We start from the raw sequence: 21,647 nt of genomic DNA, 5'->3' as shown, positions 1-21,647 counted from the left end.
AAATATCTCAAAAGTAGACCCTAGAAGATTTTGTGGTTGATTATTTTGGGGGTTAGGGGTCAGAAGATGGGAAGATGAAGAAAGGAAGTGATAATGCTTCCCAAGCTGACTTCTCTGTTTATACTTCTTTTTTGAATTTTCTCTTGCTCCAACTTGTGGCAGAGAGTAGCTAACTTCTACTACAGAAACAGAAGTTTCTGGGCATCTTCTGGGCATGTGGCACTTCTTCCATTTGTCTTCTTCTCTTTCTGGTGCCCTCCCAGACTGCCGACTAAAACTCAGCATACACAGTCTATATTTTCGTCTATATTTTCTCCCGGACCTCCCTCGCCCAGGTACATGAAGTGGTTCCATATAACCTCTCAGATCAAGGCTGAGCTTCTCACTCTGCCACCTGAAGCCACTTCTTCTCAGGGATCTCTAGCTTGATTTCCTATTTGATGAAATGCTGCCCCACCATTTACAACCCATTTTTGTCTCATGCTTAGTAATGGTAACACTCTGATTCCAGGAAGTGCTGACCAATAGAACTTTCTGTGCTGATGGAAATGTTCTCTATCTGTGTTGTCCAATCCTGTAGCCAAGAGCCACTCGGGGCTACTGAGCACTTGAAATGTAGCTGGTGTGATTGAGGAACTAAATTTAATACACTGTAATTCATTTACATGTACATAGCCACAAATAGCAAGTGGCTACTGTTTTGAACAGCATAGTCAGAGGGGCTTCTTTCTCTCTCTACTAAAGTCAGGGTGGGTTTCTGACTTTACTGAGGCCCTCGCTTCCCACTTCCCCAGAGTGTTCTGTAAACGCTTAGCAACTGCTTTCTGACTTCCTGCCTTGCCTGGCCTGCCTGCAGCCTGCTCTCCAACCCACAGGCTGGCTCAGATCTCCTTCCCACAGGGCTGGGAGCGTGCACTCAGTGTGCAGGGACTGGCTCACAAGTGAAGCTTATCACAGTTATTATTTTCTTTATGAGAAACAGCTCCATTAATAGTAACAGATTTCTTTGTTTACTTTATCTGGGAACAAGTCACACCCACAAAGAAGAGAGACTGTTCAAAGGAATTAACAAGGAAACTTAGCCAAAAACAAGTCGGACTCAAAGCCCACCAGGCTTCCTTCCCTGATATTTGAATCATCTCAGGATAGGTCTGACTGATGAGCGATGCTGAAGGCCAACGTGGGAGACGGTTCTGACATGGGACAGAAAGCTCCCCTGCTTAGTCACTGGTTCACTGGAAGCCCAGCTCTCACCTCCCCAGTGTTTGGGGCTAATTCCAGCAGTGTGGAGGCTTGTCCTGGGCTATCCACACTCCGACTTGTAAGCATGACACACTGTGGGTAGTCATACCACCCACAATGAGGATGGTAACAGGCCCTCCAGAAGCACTGGGTGGATGTCTGGGTGAATGGTATCATTTCTGGAATATAAAAGATGGTTAGTCAAGGCCTTGACCATATGCAGACAGAAAAGGTGGTTGCCTACCAGTCCCAAGGGCATCCAAGTCCCTCTTGGCCAAGTCCGAGAACATAAGATCCTCATACCTCCTCTTGCCTTTGCTAGGCCATTCTGTAAAGCACAGATGTCTCTAGAGGAGGTTTTGTTTTTGTGTATTTGTTTTTGTCATCGTTTTTGCCATAACAGAGCATAAAAATTTCACAGAATTAACCACAGAATAATGTTCCAGCAACCAAATTCCATGTTGAGTTAATTCTCTTCAATCTACAGTGTCTTTTGGGCATCTGTTTCCCCCACCCCCCGTTAGTTTCTCCCACCATGGTTCTAACAATTGCTTTGGGTCTCTGGGGATGGTTCAGGAGGCCTGAGTCCTCATAACCATTGTGTGGCATCTGCTTGTTTCTATCCTTTTCTGGGCTGGCTTCATTTGGTGGCGTCACCCAGAAGCCGAGTGAAGCTCCCTCATTATGGCTCTGTTTGGAGGGTGGCCCTCCCTCCCTAGTCCGATGCTACTTCAGGTGAATGGTCATACTAATGCTACCTTAGGAGAACGGCCGGGCTATGCTGAGGTTCTTGGGGTGAAGGAGGACACCCCTGAATTTGCCAGAATGCCTCACTCCTCCATTTTCTCCAAAGGTTGTGGGTGCGAACATTCTTTTTCATCTCTGTCTATTATCTGCCCTTTTCTAGGACAGATAGGCGTCTTCACAAGTTACGGTCTCTGATCTAGAGAGACACAGAGCTGCACACCGTTCTTCAAATTCCTTCCTCCCATTTTATTCCTGCCAAGACCCTCCTATCACTCCTTTAGATCATGTACACAGCCTTAGAGTACGTGACTAGCCTCAGTGTGGTTGTTGTTTGAACTACAGGTGGGAGATCATGAAGACAGTAGTTAACTGAGGAGCAAGATCTAAGATAAAATTCTTAACTGGGGTGTCAGGACACACTGATATAAAGCAAACCCTTTGCAAGCATGCTGCCAACTTGTCATCAAAATGTCGAGTTACTTTTTACTACAACCGGGCTTATGCACTGTTACGATGATGTCTGCCCAAGAGAAGGTTGAACCGAGTATGCTTTGTCCTCTGGTGTCCAACATAGTATGGCCTCTCCAGTCCCTGGTGGGAGGTGAGGGGTGATCACAGGCTACAAGGGATGTGACAGGAACATAGGCTCCTTGTGAGGATCAAGGGAGCAGAGTCATCTTCAGACAGCCATATAGGACTGAAGGGTAAAACACATAAATAGGGTGATAACTCTGAATACAATTAGTCTGCGATGCCATATAAAATTCTGATATTTGAAAGTATGCCATGAACAGAAATAAAGGTTGAAAGCCATAGGCATAGAAGGAGATAGAAAGAAAGAAATCAAAAGCAATGGGAAAGGTTGTTGATTCAATGCATTCAAGATAGGAATGAAGGAAGAGAGGAAGCTTGATGATGGAGCGACACCTTGAAAGCACAGGGACGTTTAGGAAGCTCTCAGAGATGATCTCCAACCTTGTAGCGGAAGCAACGTTACCTGTTGATAAAATGAACGAGTCACTTTTGCTTCCCTTGGGACAAGTTATATATGTCCAAGTTATATATGTTTATATATGTTAGCTTGTTTAATCTCTACAATGATTCCATAGAGTAGGGACTGTCATTACCCTAGTTTAACAAGCGAGGAAACGGAGGCTCAGAGAATTTGTGTACTGGACTCAAGGGTCTAAGAGCCAGGAAAGGAAGAGCTGGTCTCCAACCAGGCTGGGAGAAACTGGCCAAAGTGAAGTTGGCTGCATTCAGCTGTGTCATGAATGTTCCGGGGACCCACAAAAGCTGAAGAAAGGGGCTATAAGACAGAGACTTCTTCCAGCAAGAACAGGAGTGCAGGCACTCGGGGGTGGCAGCACATGATTGGGGTCTGGTGCTCCCATGTGGTGGACCTCTGTAGAAGGGTACCGCAGAACTGGCAGGGAAAGAAAGGAGGTGGGGCTCAGAAGACATATACCAGCCGGACCACAGGCCTGCAGACCCGTCGCTGTGGAGGGAAGGAAAGGAGACCGCTATCCGGGACTGGGAGTTACCCTGGAGACGAGCTGTGGACACCTGGACCTGATCGGGTGACAGCAGCGCTCTGGTGTGAAAACATGAGGGTCTGGATTCAAATTCCCCTTCTGTGTTCTGCTGGCAGATGCGTTTCCCATTGGGTCCTTGTGTGTCGTCGGCCCAGGGAAGGGCCCACCCGACAGGTCCCGTGGTAGGAAAGCAGCTACGGTGAGGCCCCTGGTGGAGCATAAAGGGCTCTAAATACGCTCAGAGGGCCAGGGACAGAGTGGCAATGGATGACACTTGGCAGGAGCACTCCGGAAGGGCCAGCTTCCTGCACGGTGGGGGCGTGGAGCGGGCCAGGGGCTCGGGGTCTGCTGCGGAGGGACGCTGCGGGGCGCCAGGTCCTGCTCTGGGGACAGTGCCCGGCCAGCTTCCGGCTGCCTCTGCAGCTGCGTAGGACTCCCTGAACCCTCCAAGCGGGCACCGTTTTCTCTTTCTCTTGTCAGATACCGACTCCCACGCAGGAAAAAGGAAGCACCTTTTGTCAGATGCTGCGGCCACTTCCTCTTCGGAAGGCTCCAGCCAGCCTTTCTCTTTGCAGAATGACGGGGCCGGCGCCGGGCGCCGGACTGCGTGTGCGTCGGGCCTCTGGCTGTCGCCGGCTTCCCGGTCCCTGGCCGGCCCGCGCCCGGAGCAGGCCGCTCGGCTGCCTCTCGGCCGCCCGGGGCTTCGTGCCTCCCGCAGGCCGGGCCTCCTGAGCCGGCCCGGCTGGGGCGCAGCCAGCCTCTCGGCCCCTTGGGGCTTCCTCTGTGGCCTCGGCGCCCCACTCTCCCCCACCCCCGCCCCCGCACGCCGCTTCATGTCCCTCAGCCAGCCTGCCTGTCTGTTCCTCTCCATAGCTCGGTCCCGGAGTGTGATGACCGGCGAGCAGATGGCCGCCCTCCACCAGCCGTCTGCCCCCAACCCGCTGGAGAGGCCCATCAAGATGGGCTGGCTCAAGAAGCAGAGGTCCATCGTGAAGAACTGGCAGCAGAGATACTTCGTGCTGAGGGCGCAGCAGCTCTACTACTATAAGGACGAAGAGGAGGCGAAGCCACAGGTACCAGCCAGGCCGTGGGTCCCCACTGGCAGGGCTCCCCTGGCCGGACACAGGGGGAGGAAAGATCCTCAGGCTTTCACCCTAGGATCCGTGCGAGAGGTGTCCCCTCTCTCCTCCCCACCAGCTTTTAGATCCATAAACTGCATCGCAGAGAGAACAGGGTGATCCTCGGTGTGCAAAGCCCCAAGGGGAGCACTGAGGAGCTTCCTAAACTCAGCCCTTAAGTGAAGGCTGGTGACACAGTCTTGATGGTGATGCTGAATGTGAGGGCTCAGAGCCAGCGGATTTGCCTTCAGGCAAATTGATTTGTTTGTTCGACCAACATTTACCGAGCATCTATTATGTACCAGATATTGTTTGGGGTACTTGAAATCAACCAGTGAGTAAAACAGATATAAGTCCCTGCATGTGGAACTTAGATGATAAGGGGACAGACAGAAAATAATAAATAAGGAGAGTATGTGGTTTGTTAAAAAGTGATGAGTTCCATGAGATTAAAAAAAAAAAAAAGAATGGGTTAAGGGGAGATCAGGCGTTTGGGGAGGCGAGATGATTTTACAAAGGGTGGTCAGCATGATTAAGAAGGAGAGAGGCAGTTAGCCAGGCAGATCTCTGGGGAAAGAGCACTTCATGCTGAGAGGAAAGCCAGTGCAAAGGCCCGGTGGTGGAGCATGTCTGCTGTGTGCTGAGAATACCAAGGAGGTCAGTGTGGGAGCAACAAAGCTAGGGAATGAGAGGATCAAAGGGGATGGAGTCAGAGAGGGGAGGGCGGGGCTCAGGATCACAGTGCAGATAGCAAAGAGGGAGATCACTGCAAAGACATGAAGGTTTATGCTGAGGGCTATGGGAAAGCATTGCAAGGTTCTGAGCAGAAAGGGGACACTTCTTTGGCTTATGCTGTAAAAGGAAGGCTCTGGCTACAGTGTTCAAAATAGATTCAGGGCCAGAGGAAGGAGGCATGAGCATAATCTAGGGGAGAGGTTATGTTGTTTAGAATGTCAGTGAGGGTTGTGGGCTGGAGGAAAGTGATCAGGTTGCTGGTATACTTTGAAAGTACAGTAAACAGGATTTCTAATTGGAGTGGATGGGGCCAGAGTGGACTTTGGTCCTAAGTCTTGGGACTAGTGATTCCTCTTGGCCGTCATGGTGCGTGAAAGTGAAAGGGCGTGCTATTAACAATTACCCTGGGACCCCAGGTGTAACCTGCATGTCTTGGAGCTCTCAGGATGACTGGCCACCCCATCTAGAGCTCATGTCTGTGGAGGTGGAAGAGTGAGCTTGGCCAGAAGGAACTTATTAGGGAAGACAGACTCTAGAACCTTCTGGATCCAGGAACAAAAGCCCCAAGAATGCTAAGGGTATTGAGGGTGGATGGCAGGGTATGTAAAGAAACAAGACAGTCATTTTGGAAGAGGACAGTTCTCTTTAAGAATAAGCTTGGGGATCTGTGACATATCAGCAGCACCTGGTTAACCAGGCCCTCCACTTGAGTGTCTGTCACTGCAAAGGCTGGAGAAGGGCCAGAGACCCCACCACAGACTGGGTTCTTGCTCAGTGACCTGTGCATGGTAACCAGACTTCCTTTTACTTTATGAACAACCCAGACCCTATCAGAGCCAAGCAATTATAGGCTAAGGTGGTGGGGACTAGTGCATGAGGAGATGACGCAGCAAGTCTTCCCATCTGCAGAATGAGGGAGGTGGCACTAAAGCATTAGCCTTCCCAAATCAGCAGGAAGGACAACTCGGTGGGGTTTACTTCCCCGAGATGTAGATGATGAGAGGTATAATATGTCCAAGCTTGTATTCCTTCCCTGGCTCTTCTACCAGGAAGCTGGCCAGGTAACTATTTAATTTTTCTGGACTCCTCTTTCTTCTTTTATAGAATGAGACAATCGTATCCGGCCTGCACTTACCACAGGCTCAAATGATATGAAGCATGTGTAAATAAAATGTTTTGTGAAAGCTGATGTCAAAGGTTAAATAAATTATTGGAGGTCCTAGATTCTCTCCTTTGCTTCTGAAGGAAGTCCTTCCGGGGGTAAAGTAGCCTGGGATAATTAGGCAAAGCTTCTTCTAGGAGAAGAAGCTTTTTTTTTTTTTTTTTTTTAAGGAACTCTATTACTATAATACATCAGATCAATAGGTTGAGATCAATAAGTCAAATAAGGAAAAACTGCACAACCCCTAAACTGTGACTGAAAGAAGCATTTGGTAAAATTCAATACTCATTTCAGATATAAAAAGTTTTTTAAAAAGCTTTTAGGGATGAATGATAATGTATTAGAAAAAAGATTTTACTGTATATAGATATGGATACCTTGATTACAAAAGTTATATGTGTGCATGGTAGGAAATTTGGAAGATGTGGAAGAACACAAAGCAGAAAATGAAAAAGATCCCATTAGCAAGAAATAGGCACCCAAATTCTCACTTCTTCCAGTTCTTTCTATACGTATACATTTAGAAACTCATCTATTCTAAATGCAAATTAGTATAATAATATTCTTCATTTAAAAATTAACAATAAGTCATGAATTACTATTATTATAGATAAATATTCTTTTACAATGTAATTCTTAATGGTGGCAGAATAATCTACTGTATGGACATTTTATAATTTATTTGATTTTCTAGTGAATTTGGGCTGATATTTTTATATTATTATTACAAATAAGAGTTAAGTGGACATCCTTGTAGACTTTTTGTATATTCATCATTATTTTGTTAAGATAAAGGAAATCTATTAAAAATAAAGCATTTATTTAACACCGTTTTGGGATTCATAGACATGTCAAACATCTTGAAATGACATGAAAGTTACAGACATGAGCTAAATTCTTGGGGAAAAATAAAGGTATATTTCTATGCCATGTTTCGCACCATTCATGATTCTGGATGGACTAAAGACTTAAATGTAAAAAAAAGTGAGTTCATAAAAGTCCTAGAAGAAAACGCAGCTACCTGCATAATCTTTGGAAGGCAGGTGTTTTTCAAGCATAGTGTAAGCAACAAAGACAGCACAAGGTAAAGGCTAATTTAATTACGTAAAATATCTCTACCTTAAAAACCAATTATCATAATGTGAAAAGGCAAATAATAAGAAGGAAAAATTGTATATGTGCATATAGTACACAAATATTCTTAATATTTAAAGTATTCTTTCAAACCTATTTTTAAAAAAAGTCCAAATAGCTCAATAGAAAAGTGAGCAAATGACGCAAATGGACAATTTACCAAAGAAATGTAATCACCAATATGCGTATATAAAAAAGTTCAGTCTCGGTAATAATTAAAGACATACAATGTAATCTAACGAGACATCACTGTCCCCTTGTCAAATTAGCAAAGCTTTTCTAGAAATTTCGGTGTTGGAAAGGACAGGGAATAGGAATTATAATGCACAGCTGATGGAAATGAAAATCCCGTACCACCTTTCTGGAGGGTAATACATGCCTTTTTAAAAAATGCAAACTCTTTGACCCTGCATTTCTAATTCTAGACATTTAACCAAAGTGGTTGCTTAAGACTGGTGTAGATAATTATTTTTTTAAAGATGTTATTTATTTATTTATTTATTTATTTATTTATTTATTTGAGAGAGAGAGCATGAGCTAGGGGCTGGGGAGGGGAGGTGGGGGTGAGACAGAGGGAGAAGCAGACTTTCTGCTGAGCAGGGAGCCCAATCCGGGCTGGATCCCAGCACCCTGAGATCATGCCAGAGCCAAAGACAGCTGCTTAACTGAATGAGCCACCCAGGTGCCCTAAGACTGATGTAGATAATTAAATTTACCTGTACATGTTTTCACTACAGTACTGTTTATAATAGTGATGTTAAAAACAATACCCTGTTGTAGGGGCTAAGTTATATCAAGGAAATTTTGTATATTTATACAATAGAATATAAGTCTGCTGTTATGCCCTAAATTAATACTTTTTGAAATAGAACGATATCCATAATACTGCTTTGAAAACAAAAGCAAAAAAGGCCAATTCACAACAGAGGATGATGTATCTAACTAATCCCATTGTTGAGGGAAAAAATAATGAATGTGAATTTAAGGGAAAATGGCTGGGAGAGAAATACTCAGACCTGTTAATAGTGGTTATCTCTTCTGAGCACTGGAGGTGCAGACAATTTTTGATTTTCCTCTTTTTTGTCCATTTTCTAATTTTTCTATAAGGCATAAATTAGTTACAAATTTAAAAAGAACACACACAGTTCTATCCCTTAAAAAAATCTCAGACAGAAACCCCAGTAATCTCGGAACAATCAGGTGAAAAAGGCCCTCATGTACACTGATGATATGCATATAAGCTGGTGCAAACTTTCTAGAAAGCCATTTGGACGAATTTCTAAGAGCCAAAAAAATATCATAGGCTTACAGCGAGTCATTTTAGTTTTAGGAAGTGATCCAAGAGAAATAAGATACGTGCAGTGCTGTTTATAATGAGAAACTTTGAACTTAACGTCCAACAAAGGAGAATGATTAAATAAATGATCGGCCCCTCTCTGATGGACCTCCTGTGCCTGCCTCCCAGGAGGCTCGGGGCTCGACAGAAGGCAATCTGTGCATTTTTTCCCCTGAGGTGTCAGCATGGTCTGTCCAGCTTTAATAGCATAATGCTCTGTAAATCTTTGACTTAGCTTGATAGAGCTCATTCCAACAGGTTCTTTGTCAGGGAAATTGTTTAAACCAGAACCTCAGCAAACTGCCCTCGAGTCTCTGCTACAGTGATGGTTCTGGACAGTCCTAGCTTCTTTGTTCCCTTGTCTCATCTCCTTTTCAGGGACGTTACCGCAGGTGGCTGGGAAGTGTTTCACAAATGGCTCTCTGGTGGCCGAGCTGATCGTGATGCAGGATTAGCCAATTTCCGTGGTGTAAATACACGAGCCTGGCTGATTCAGGCTGCTAACATGACATCACTGAACACAGAGTTGAGAAGAGATGTGTAAAGCACAGTGTTTTATAGTATTTTAACCACACAGATAGAACAGATGTAAATAACCACATGAACAGAAATCATAGTAAAATATAGTAAATAACTAGGAATCGCTGAACTCTGAGTATTATTACCTTGATTTTTAATATAAAATATTTCATTATAGGCTTATATAATTTAACTTTTGATGATGGCTGTGTTTAACAACTGGCTCACATTGTTCCTGAAAGTGTGACAGTGCATCCTTGTGAGCCGCTGTACGTGGGCTCCAGCACCCCACTGCTCCAGCTATCTGCCTTGCTTCATTGCTGTAGGGTGTGTGGCCTCCTACTTCCATCTTTGCACAGAGTCCACCCAAGTCGACTTGCAATGTGGGGAAAAGTGGCCACTTGAGCCCTTCCTGTCCGGGGCCATTCCTCCCTCCCCATCAGTGTCCCAACCCCCACTACTGTCTCTCTTATGGCTTCCCACTCTCCTCTCTTCATTTATGATGTCCAAGGTTCTTGTGCTCAAGATGAGGAAGGGCTTGCAGTTTATCATTTATGTCTTGGGGTGAATAAGTTTAACTCTGATGGTTACTTCTTCCCCCAAAGTAAGTGGGACTTGTAAGTAAAGTCTTACTTGTCATTCTGAAATCCCACTGACTGGAGTTTGAATCACAGCATTCCAATTAACTAGCGCTGTGATCTTGGATCAGCTAATTAACCTCTCTGACCCTTATTTCCTCATGTCTCCAGTGGGGAAAATAACAGTCTGTCCTTCAGAGAGTTCTTTTTATTTATTTATTTATTTATTTATTTATTTATTTATTTGACAGAGAGAGACACAACAAGAGAGGGAACACAAGCAGGGGGAGTGGGAGAGGGAGAAGCAGGCTTCCCGCGGAGCAGGGAGCCCGATGTGCGGCTCGATCCCAGGACCCTGGGATCATGACCTGAGCCGAAGGCAGACGCTTAATGACTGAGCCACCCAGGCGCCCCCTTCAGAGAGTTCTTATGAAGATTTAATATGATAATATATTCAGGGCATTTAGCCCAGAGCCTGGCACCTAGTTACTGCTCGATAAATAGTACTTACATATTTTGTACTTTATTTTTACTGTTTTTGGATGAAAGTGATTTGGACATATCAAATAATAGAAGTATTTAGGAGAGGCAGTTACTTCTGAAATTATACTTTCCTTTTCTTCTGCCAGGCAGTGCTCCCTTCTTGTCTAAAAATAATGTGGCTTTTTATTCTAGTGCCATAACTCATGCAAAGAAGCCCAGCTGCACAATCTCAGGGTCATTTTTTTTCCTGAGGCCATTGATATTATTTAAAGATGATGAGGACCTTGTAGGTTTGAGGTTATTTTCAAGTAATAAAATTAGAGAAATGTAGAAAAATACAGAATTCCCTTTTATAGACAGATACTTTTTCTTTTTTCCTCCTTCCCCCTCTCCATCTCTCCCCTTCTCCTCTTTTCCCCCTCATTTTCTTCTTCTTTTTCTTCTACTCTTTTTCTCCTTCAGTCTTAGACATTTTTAATTCTAGACTCTCAAGAAACATTTATTTGTTCAGGCTCCGCAGCCGATCTGAGAGTTAAGACTCTTGCCCTATACTCTCAAAAGTTCAGAAATAACAGAAGTAAGACCAATGAATCACCGAAGTAATAACTAGTAAAAATTTATTTTGCATACACCAAAAAGACAGTTTGCAAACTGGAAGCACTTAAGCCAAAAACGTGGAATGAGGCTCAGGGATATATTGTTATAAAGCAGCATTTTAAGTTGAGAAAGCAGTGACTGTTTTATTTTTTATAGTGATTGGTTATAATATGGGAATTTCCTTAGGGGCGCCTGGGTGCCTCAGTCAGTTAAGTGTCCAACTCTTGATTTCAGTTCAGGTCATGATCTCAGGGTCATGAGATCGAGCCTCACTTAGCGCAAAGCTGCTTGAGATTCTCTCTCTCCTTCCCCCTCTGCCTCTCCCCGCCTCTTGCGCGCGTTTCCTTAAACGATAGGAAACTGGTCAGTGATTATAGTTCAAGTTTTGCTTATGATTTCCAAGATTTGCTTATGCTTATGATTTGCTATGCATAAGCAAGAAATGATCCAGGTCAAGTTTGTCTTGCAAAGTAAGCGAAATTGAGCTTTGTATGACTAAACTGGTTTTGTTTGCTCAGGGACTTTTCCAAGGCTTCCTCTCTGTTTTTGATGCTAATGGGTTTTTTGATGCCAATCCTCTTCATTGACACTGTTCTAAAGACACATATATTTACTCAGCTAGAATCAGACACGCTGCCTGTCATGGCCAGTGAGATATAAATTCTGACAAGCCAAGTCTAGGACAAATAAGCTGTGTCCCTTGGTGCAGTCGCTTAGATTTCCGCAGTATTGATTACCTCGTCTGCCAAGTAGAAGAGGCACATGTCTCCAGGCTTATGGTACAGAGCTGCCGCGGGGACCTAATGAGATATTGCATGTGACGGTGCATGTAAGTGCTAAAGCACTGAGCACACAAGTGACTTGTTTCTCTGATAGCGTAGTCACATCTAAGGGCTCACCTATCCTTCTGCAACCTCACTTCCTGCCATGGGTGCAGGATCCTCCTCCCCACTTCGGGGGGACATGAAGCTGATGGGTCCCGACCACCTCAACTTGAGCTCGCTGCTGAGATGAATTACCTGTCTGTCCCTTACTAGCCCTGTGACATTGGGCAGATTATAGAACCTTTCTGGTTCCCAGGTTCCTCATTTGTAAATGTGCATAATGACACCTGGCTGGGAGGGTTGCCGGAAGGACTAAATGGGTAACATAGTCAAGGTGCTTAGCAAAGGGGCAGATGCTTGGAATGTGCTGCTCAGCAGCTCTTGCTGCTGCTAAGTACTCTATCTTCTTGACTGGCTACCTGTGGTTCCATCCCCTGTGCAATCTCTGGCAGCCGGGCAGGTAGAATGCCCACCGTACTACCTCTGCAAGGCATACCAGTCTCTGCCCTGCTTACAAAGATCCGATGTCTGGTTTGGCCAGGAAGTCAGGTCCTTGGAAAAGTGGGAAGAGGCAAGTGTTGCTGATGGCATCCCCTCCTCTCACTCTTCTGTCAGGACCTTGTTCTTTTCTCTCTAGGCACCTAGCTTGCTCTCAGATAGCTGTCACTTAATTTGTCAGAGGCTTGAACAGCAGAAGGGCCCCGTTCAAAACTGGGATGCTAGCTTTCCATATTCCTCTCCACCTACCTGTCTTCTTCCCTGATCCCATCATTATCCTGTCTGTCCTTCAACTTAATTTTAGGGGACCAAATTGCTGCTTACCTTAAAGGGCCAACTTTTGATCTTTCAGGGTTGCATGTATCTACCAGGAAGTACGATCAAGGAGATCGCCACAAACCCAGAAGAGGCGGGGAAGTTTGTCTTTGAAGTCATTCCAGGTAGGCAACAAAAGTGGGGACAGAGGTACATTATATTCCCGTCTTACTTCTGGATCCTAGAAGTCAAGACTGACTCTGTCAGCCAGCTAACTAACCAACTGAGTAAGAATGCATTGTAGTTCTGTATGTAGTTAACGAACCTATACTAGTTCATTAGCTGGCAGGCCAACTAGGTGGGTGCACGTGTGGTTCAACCCTGTAAGCATCTCGTGAGTGTGTGCTTGGAGACACGTATTCCACCAGGCGCTGGCACACTGTTCTGAAAAGTACATCATCCCTGCTCACTAAAAGGAGCTCAGTTTCCAAGTTGAGTGAGATATTAAAATGAATAGTTACAATGTAAACTGAGCGATGTGAAATTGCCATTTTGGTAGGTCAAAAATGGTCCACGGTCAATAGTCACATATGGTTCAACACGACCTAATACGAAATGACAGCCACGAATTACTGAGCACTTAGCACATGTCAGGTGCTGAAAGTCCTCTATTGCGCATGTTAGCAGCGTGCTGGAGGGTGCTTCTGCCCAGGCAAGAGTTCCCTTCCTCAAGTGTATCTGGGGCAAGAGGAGTTGATCTTACTCTGTCTCAAGGGGAATTCGGGTTTGTGTGAGCCTAGCACACCGAGGCTGCTTCTCCTTATCTCGTGCTCCTTTGCCAGCCCCAGCCCCGCCAGGAACTCCAGACCCGCTGGTCAGGTGGTGACATAGCAGGGGAGGCCACCAGTCCCCTGAGCGAGCGCCCCTTCCCTTAACCCCCCTCCTTATCACTCGCTTAAGGCAGCACGCGCGTAAGACATGACAAAGACGGCAGTGTAGCCGTGAGGTTAGAGTGCCTGGTCTGGAGCTGGCCTGCCCTGCTCTGAATCCTGGCCCTGCCGCTTTCTATCTGCGTAACTGTGATCAGGTTATTTCCTTTTTTCCTGCCTGTTTCTTTATCTGTGAAATGCGGACAATGATGAGGATAGTGAAGATGAAAGAGAGAAATCGATCTGGCACATTTGGCATAGTGACTGATATACAGTTAGTGCCATGTAGATGTGTGATCTTCGGGGATAACTGGAAGAAATTGTAATGTAGAAATCAATCCTAAAACTGGCTACTGCTATAGAAAACAAAGAAAGACCATTTTTAAAGTTCAGCTCTTCCGGGTGGCCTCCTTCCCAGTGGGCACTCCTTTGCTTTTTTACCTGAGTTCTGTCCAACTCTCTTCCTCCTCAGAGGAAGAGTTTATTTTTTAGTCTCTCATCTCTAAGAAAACCCCACCTCTTTCCCACAAGATTCTTCTAGTCTGAGGACCCGTTTCCCAGCACAGTTCATGGGATACAACCGTCCACGGTAACATGTGTCCCAAAGCCTGAATTTTCTATCAATGGTAACCCTACTGAGAGGCCTGGCTGCAGATTCACTGTGGGCTTTGCACCCCAAGCCCAGTACCCTTGAAGATTGCTATGCTACAGTATCTCATTATCACGTACACTTGCTGCAGGCTCCTGGGTGTGCACGTGCATGTGCGCGCATGCACACACACACACACACACACACACGTCTCATAAGAACAAACAACAATTCTAAAGCAATAATAAGGTAGGGAACCATTTTCCTAAAGGTTTCCCAAAGGAGCCATCATTCTCAAGTCTTCACCCAACTTAAAGTGAGGCAAGCCTTTGTATTATGATGTAGAGATTTTTCATTCCTCTTTTTGCCATGGTCTTACGCAAGATTATTCTCAGGGACCAATGCTGGCCGAGGAAATGGCCTCCCTAAGCAGGGCCCTTTCTCTGTGATCACCGGTATCAGTTGCACAAAAGCCAGAGAGAAGCCTTTCATTGTAGTTACGCTATGTTTTTCTTTATTTGGGGCAGGCAAAAATTTAGGACAGGTTTCCCTTTCCCTACTTACCTCTAGCAGAATAATTATCTGTTCTCCTTCCACCCAAAGGATGTCATCACGGATACAGAAAGTTATTCCACTTGTTGCATTTCATTCTCATGCTGCCTGGTGAGATGTTACAACAGATTTATTGAGTACCTGCTATGAGCCAGGCACTATCATAGGAACTGGGAATCCAGAAAAGAACAAGCCTGCGTGCAGCTCACAGTCTAATGGAGGACACTGACAACTGACTGCTTATGATAGAACAAGCACAATGGAAAAAATTAAAGCAAAGAAAGAAAAATTCTCGTTGAGGTTGGGATAGTGGCGGGTTACTTACCATTTTATTGTTTATTTTTTTACTTTAAAAAAAGATTCTATTTATTTGAGAGAGAAAGAGAGACAGAGACAGTGAGAGAGAGCACGAGTGGGGGTGGGTGGAGAGGGAGAAGCAGACTGCCCGCTGAGCAGGGAGCCCGACACAAGGCTTGATCCCAGGACCCTGGGACCATGACCTGAGCCGAAGGCAGACACTTAACCAACAGCCACTCAGGCGCCCCTCACTTACCATTTTAAATAGAGCAGGCACTCCAATGTGCCCAACATTAATTGTTTTATAGGGCAGCAAAAGATTTTCAAATTCCCTTTGCTTTTGATCTCTTGAACCTATTTAATATCATGGAACTTCACCTTCTTTACCCTTTGGGATGACCTGATTTAGAATCCTTCTTGTCATCAGGTCATTGGCTTTTTTGACCAGAAGTGTCAGTCCATTGAAGCCCTGGCCAGTCAGGAGCATCCTGAGAGAGGGGTGTTTCTCATTGGAGTCGAGAGACAAAACTAATGGCAAAACAAAAGATCTTCCAGAAGTCAGGGTAAACTGAAAAGGCATATTTTTGGTAACACAACAGACTGGAGAATAGGCATGGTGGAGAAAGGTGCCAGAAAAATTTTGGCTAAGGTCAAATTGGAAGCAATAGGGGCTAGTGGCAATTATTGGGGAAAAGATCAGGGGCCATGCCTAGAGTTTGGTGGTCACTTACTGGGTGCCAATGGGCAGGCATCTTTGCACCTCTGGACTTGAGTTCCATTGGCTATAGAATGGAAGTGATACTAGAGCCCATTCTATTTCAAAGGGATATTGTGATTCCTCCAGGATTCTTTAGTTCTACCCTGACCACTTTTTACTTCCCATTTTACTTCTGGAGGCACCTAGCTCTCAGGAATGGCCAGGGCCTCCATGGACTGACCTTCCTGGTCAGAAGAGCTGATGACTCAATGATAAGATGGATTCAGAATTGGGTTGTCCCAAAGCATAAAAGAATGTGGGGATATTAATATAGGTTCAAGAGATCAGAACCAAAGGAATTTGAAGGTTTTTTGTTGCCCTGCAAGAAAGTACAGGTTTGGGCACAGCTGCGGTGCTAGAACAAACTCTTTTTCGAGAGAAATGCCCTGACATTGTGAGAAGAATGTGTTGGTGCTTACACAGACACTTTGAAATTTAATAGCCTCTTGTAATTGAAAGGGATTGCTATTATGTTCTTGTCCTTCCTAAGATGATTTCCTTCTCCCTCTCTTCTCCTTCTCTGTCATTTTTCTTTTTGTCACTTTCTTTCATCCTTTCTCTTGGCAACCTCTTCCTGTTCCACCCCCTTGTCACTTCTTTACCCTTTTGTCTGTAACACAGAACCCAGGAAATATTACATATGTCTGTCCGTAATCGTGGGTTTAAAGTGCAAATGGTAAAGAAAGTCCTAACAGACTTCATTTGTCCATCAACTATGTATCGAGGGCCTACCGTTTACAATGTCTTGTGCAGGTAGGAGAGTAGAAATCCCGAATAGGAAACACTGATTTTGTGAGAAAGGCACACATGTGCTCATTGTCTCTCGCTCCTGAGTTGCTGTTCTCCTCCTCACCCCAACAGCTGAACTCATGAGTAGCTTAGGAAAATATCTGTGATGGTGTGAGGGACTACAGTCTTCAAAACTGTATGGGCTGAGCCTCTCTTCTCTAACGCCGACACTGCCCCTTGAACTTCTCTTCCTTTCTGGTAGGAAACGGCTTCTCTCCCCGACAGGAGCCCAAGGCATCCCAATTGCAAACCACGGGTGTTCAGTGGTTTATCTATAGAATTAGAGTTTTGGGTGCATAGGTATTTGGTTCCCTTGAGGTTAAGTAGATAATGCTTTTGTGTTGTTTGGTCGTTTAATTGAACAAAAGAGGCAGCTGAGGTTGTTTCCCTTGCTTCCCTTTGTCTCAGCCGCTTACTGCTCGAAGACCTTCATTATTATTACTTCTTCCTCCAGCCTCATGGGACCAGAGTCGCACAGGACAGGACTCCTATGTCCTCATGGCCAGCTCTCAGGCGGAGATGGAGGAGTGGGTTAAATTCCTTAGGAGAGTCGCTGGCACGCCCTCTGGAGGTAAGGACTCTGCAGGCTTTCCTGGGCAGGTGTCTGTGACATCTCAAAGATGGGGAGCTAGGAGCTCCAGACACAATCCCTCCTTGAACGGTGTTCAGGGGACACGACGAGAGGACAACTCTGAGGCCATGCTCATTGCCAAGCATCTAGCTTCCCTCCCTGCATGACCTCAAAGAGCCAACTCTAGATTTGCTGGGCAGACTGCTGCCCTTTGCACCTCAGCGGCAAATGTGTGTGATGCCCTGAAGCAACATTCTGCAGCACCAGGAGTCTGCCTGGTTATGGGGTCATGGGGCCTGAAAGGGTGATGGCAAGATCTATGCCAAAAGCTGGGGGAGGCTGATCGGCACAGGAAAGTGAAGCGGCTGGCCAGAACTGGGGTGGTCAGACGGGGGAGAGGTTCAGGAACTGGGTCCCGTTCACAGGTTCTCGGTGAATTCAGGGTGACCACTTTTCTGGGTTCCATGACTCAAGTGTTTGAGTCTTCTGGGAACCCTGGTGTTGGGGCCCCACTAGAGGAGAAACTGCTGTGAAAAAATATCTATAATTAACACACTGTCCACAAGAGCCAAAATATGGAAAGAGCCCAGATGTCCATTGACAGATGAATGGATAAAGATGTGGTATATATGGGTATATATATATACACATATAATATAATATACATATACTACTCAGCCACCAAAAAGAATGAAATCTTGCCCTTTGCAATGACATGGATGGAACTAGAGGGTATTATGCTAAGAGAAAAAAGTCAGAGAAAGAGAAACACCATATGATTTCACTCATATGCGGAATTTAAGAAACAAACAGATGAACATAGGGGAAGGGAGGGAAAAATAAAATAAGATGAAAACAGAGAGGGAGACAAACCATAAGAGACTCTTAACTCTAGGAAACAAACTGAGGGTTGCTGGACAAGAGGTGGGTGGGGCGATGGGGTGACTGGGTGATGGGCATTAAGGAGGGCCCTTGATGGAATGAGCACTGGGTGTTATATGTAAGTGATGAATCACTAAATTCTACCCCTGAAACTAATACTACACTATATGTTAACTAAATTGAATTTAAATAAAAAATTAAAAACAAAACAAAACAAAAACATCTGCAATTAACAAACAGGTGAATCCAGTATATATTTTTTCCTCTCATAAAAATATGAAGAACTGCTGATATGGGCGATCTCAAGTGACCACTTTGCTTCAACTTTTTAGGAACGTACTTTGTGTCAACTCCAGGATGACTGTATATAATTATTTATCAACTGTGCTGCCTATTATTTTGCAAGTCATGTTGGGGGAGCTTTTACAGCTCAAATATTAAATATTTATTGGATTGCCCAATGGTTCCTTTAAGCCCTTATGAGCGCCATAACAATTTTGTGGAAATTTGAAAAATATAGGAAAATAATCACCCCTACAACCACCAGAGGAATTATGTTTTCCTTCCAGGTGGTATTCATACATACATTCCTTTTCTTATTTTTTTTTTTCAGAATGACAAGCATGGGATATATACAATTTAATACCTTTTATTTTATAGCTAAAGGGTTTTTCCCATGTTGTTATATTGATTCATTTCAGAGGTTATTTGGTTACCAAAAATAGAAATCGCGTGCAATGATGTTAAGCAACAAAGAGGGATTTACTGGGTTGGTACAGTAGCTACTCAAAGGGACCAAGGGAGAACTGCCAAGAGGACTCAGGACTGGGGCCAAGAATTGGACCATCAACCCAGCGCTTATCCTGTCGGTTTCTCTGGGGCCATGCAGCTTCACATTCTGCTTTTCTCTGCATGCCTGCCTCCCAGTGTTTGCGTAGTTAGCAGCCCTCCAGTACTCACTCGTGGCCCTGTACAGCTGTGCCAGCCCCAGCTTTCCTGTATTTCCCTTTCAAGCACAGGAGAGGGTGAGCTCAGCCTCTACCACCCCATTCCAAACTCCTGAGAAAGACCATCTACCTGGCTCAGCTGGGGGCAGGAGACCACTTGCAGACTCAGGAGCTGGGGCAAGGAGGCAGTCCTGTAGCCCGGGCCCTGCCTAGCGGGGGCTGGGAGAAAAGACGTTACTGATGGGACACCCAGACTCAGGAGTGCCTGCCACAGCCATCCTGAGCAGCTGCATCCTATTACAAAAAGAGGAGCATGGTTTCATTAACCATTTCCCAGGTCCTAAACACTCTCTTTTTTGCTGTGCTCGTCAGCCCAAGATGAGGTTTTTATTGATTAAAGCTTTCTTCTATGCCATTCAGCCTGGATAAGCTTAGCTGTGAGCCTCCTTATTGCCCCCGGGTTGTGAGATCGTGAGCCCTTGCCGAGGTTTCCTGCTTTCCTCAGTGCAGCGCTCTAGGCAGCCTGTGTTGACAAGGGTAGTAGACTTTGCCTACATTGCCTACATATGCACTTACTCTGAGTCAAATGAGGTCCCTGCACTGTGAGAAGCCTCTGTGCCTTATATGGTGCTGGCTCAGCCTTGCCGCGGTGAGCTGCTGTACTGGGTCCTGCGCCACGCGGGGATTTCTTCTTTCCCCCACCTCACCACCTGAGAAGCCAGTCAAGCATAAATCCTGCGGGCAGGGGAAAGTCCGAGGGACGAGAAATAAGATTGCAGCATATTTATTTATTCAAAGAACAGAACTTGTCTCTGACGTGGCATTTCAGAGGTTTCTAAAGCCTCTTGTGGAATCTGAATGCTGGGTCTTGGGATGAGAAGGCATTTTAAGACAAACGAGAGTCCAATCTGAGGCCACGAGGCAAGCCCGACATTTGTTCTTTCTGTTTGTAAGTCAGGAAGCTTCTGTCCTGAGGAAGTGGGTGATTAGTCCGAGGAGCCCAGCTGCCAAGGAGTGGGGCCGGGGCTCCCGCCTCTTAGGCAGCTTTGGTCACAGCATGGCCCCACTTGGAAAGTGCCTCTGAGCCAGGTCCACTAGATCTACAGGGCATGCCCCTCAAACATTGGAAAGTCACTGGCAGATGTTGCTGCTGCCTCTTTCCAGCCCTTCCTGAAACTTTCTATGGCTTTTCCCACCCAGAATCCGCTCTCTTCTTACCATTTCCACTACCACCATCCTGGTTGAGGCACCCTGCCGTCTTGTCTGAATCACAGTAGTGGTCCCGAAACCAACTCCCTTGCTTTTCCCCAGACACCCAAGGCACGTTCCTGCCTCAGGGACATTACTATTTGCTCTGTCTGGAATCCTCTGTCTCCAGGTAGCTGTGTGGCTTGGTACTCTGCTTTTTTGCAGGTCTTTGCTCAAATATCACCTCAGCGAGCCTTGCCACATCCCCATCATCCCATTTGACATTGAACCCCTTCCTTGCCCTACCCCCGGCCCTCCTTGTCCCTCTGTCCGGCTTCATTTTTCTCCTATGTACTACCCTCTTAGAACCTGCTAAATTTTTCACTCATTTGTTTGTTGTTGGTCTCCCCTGGCTAGAAGGAAACCTTTAATCTACTTGGCAGGAATTTCTTTCTCTGTTTTGTTCAGTGCTATATCCCAGAATCTAAACAGTGCCTGACACAGTAGATGTGAAGGAATGGCCTTTTCTTCCCATGGTGGTCCTGGGTTCTACTCCCGTAGGCTCTCCTCTTTGCTCAGTGACCATCAGCTGACCTGGGAAATGACTTGGAAAATGGGTTACTGCGTCTAGAATGATCTTGCTCCAAGTGTGTTAATGGTGAGTTTTGGTGAAACTCTTTATGGTTTGTAGACCCCTTAGACAATCTGATAAAAGCTGTGGAAACCCTCCCCAGAAAAATGTTCAGACAGAACAATTTTGTGTTCAACTGCATTCAACTGCAGGTGCTTGTAGTCCCTTTGTACTACCTAGGTACTGAGTCCAAACTGTTTTACAAGTCACTCTTGTTGACAGTTTTGCAGAGCTAAGGCCCTTCTTGCCCCAGTCTCTTTTCTGGCTCCCTGTCTGCCTTGACAAGAAAGAAGGCCCATGTAGTTCCCATGACACACCCCGCTTTTTCCCCTTGGCTCCTCCTGCTTCCTAGCTGCTCTAAACATTCCTCTCACCTTGTCCTGTTCTGGGACCATTTCCAATGTTTCTCCACACGTCCCAGAAATTCTTGGACACCAGCTAGATGTCCAACAACTTAACTCAGTTCCGACGCTATCTACCTAGAGATAGTTCAGATTGCACAGGCAAAGGGCTCGGTCCTGCAAGACATCTCCCCTTCCATGCATTTCAGGTGCCAATTTCAAGGCCAGATTGTCACCTGTGCTTCTGACCCAATGGCTATAGATTGGAGGTCCCAATGACCCCCTCCCTGGGTTCAATTAATTTGCTAGAGGGGTTCACAGAACTGAGGAAACCAGTTAGCTTATTAGATCACCAGTTTATTATAAAAGGATATAACTCAGGAATAGCCAGATGGAAGAGAGGCATGGGCA

General features: G+C 45.5%; 1 protein-coding gene across 5 annotated transcripts in view; it reads left to right on the top strand.

The window, feature by feature from the left end:
• The window catches only part of ARHGAP25 (Rho GTPase activating protein 25), an 89,423-nt gene that overhangs the window by 35,113 nt on the left and 32,663 nt on the right, over positions 1–21,647 (top strand). Inside the window, exons 1-4 of one of the 5 annotated variants that reach the window (XM_027620892.2) lie at positions 3,564–3,586; positions 4,398–4,597; positions 12,861–12,948; positions 17,131–17,247. In XM_027620892.2, the coding sequence (XP_027476693.1) occupies positions 4,415–4,597; positions 12,861–12,948; positions 17,131–17,247 (388 nt within the window). In that variant the 5' untranslated portion in view covers positions 3,564–3,586; positions 4,398–4,414. Of the gene's footprint in view, positions 1–3,563; positions 3,587–3,611; positions 3,724–3,820; positions 3,837–4,397; positions 4,598–12,860; positions 12,949–17,130; positions 17,248–21,647 lie in introns of those variants that run through there. The other 4 variants (XM_027620891.2, XM_027620894.2, XM_027620890.2 and 1 more) reach the window with 4 other exon arrangements.

Source organism: Zalophus californianus, chromosome 8 (genome assembly GCF_009762305.2).
Source record: "Zalophus californianus isolate mZalCal1 chromosome 8, mZalCal1.pri.v2, whole genome shotgun sequence".
NCBI classification, from domain to species: Eukaryota; Metazoa; Chordata; class Mammalia; order Carnivora; family Otariidae; genus Zalophus; species Zalophus californianus.
The sequence above is the reverse complement of the archived record's forward strand: the minus strand, read 5'-3'. Positions and strand labels throughout refer to the sequence as shown.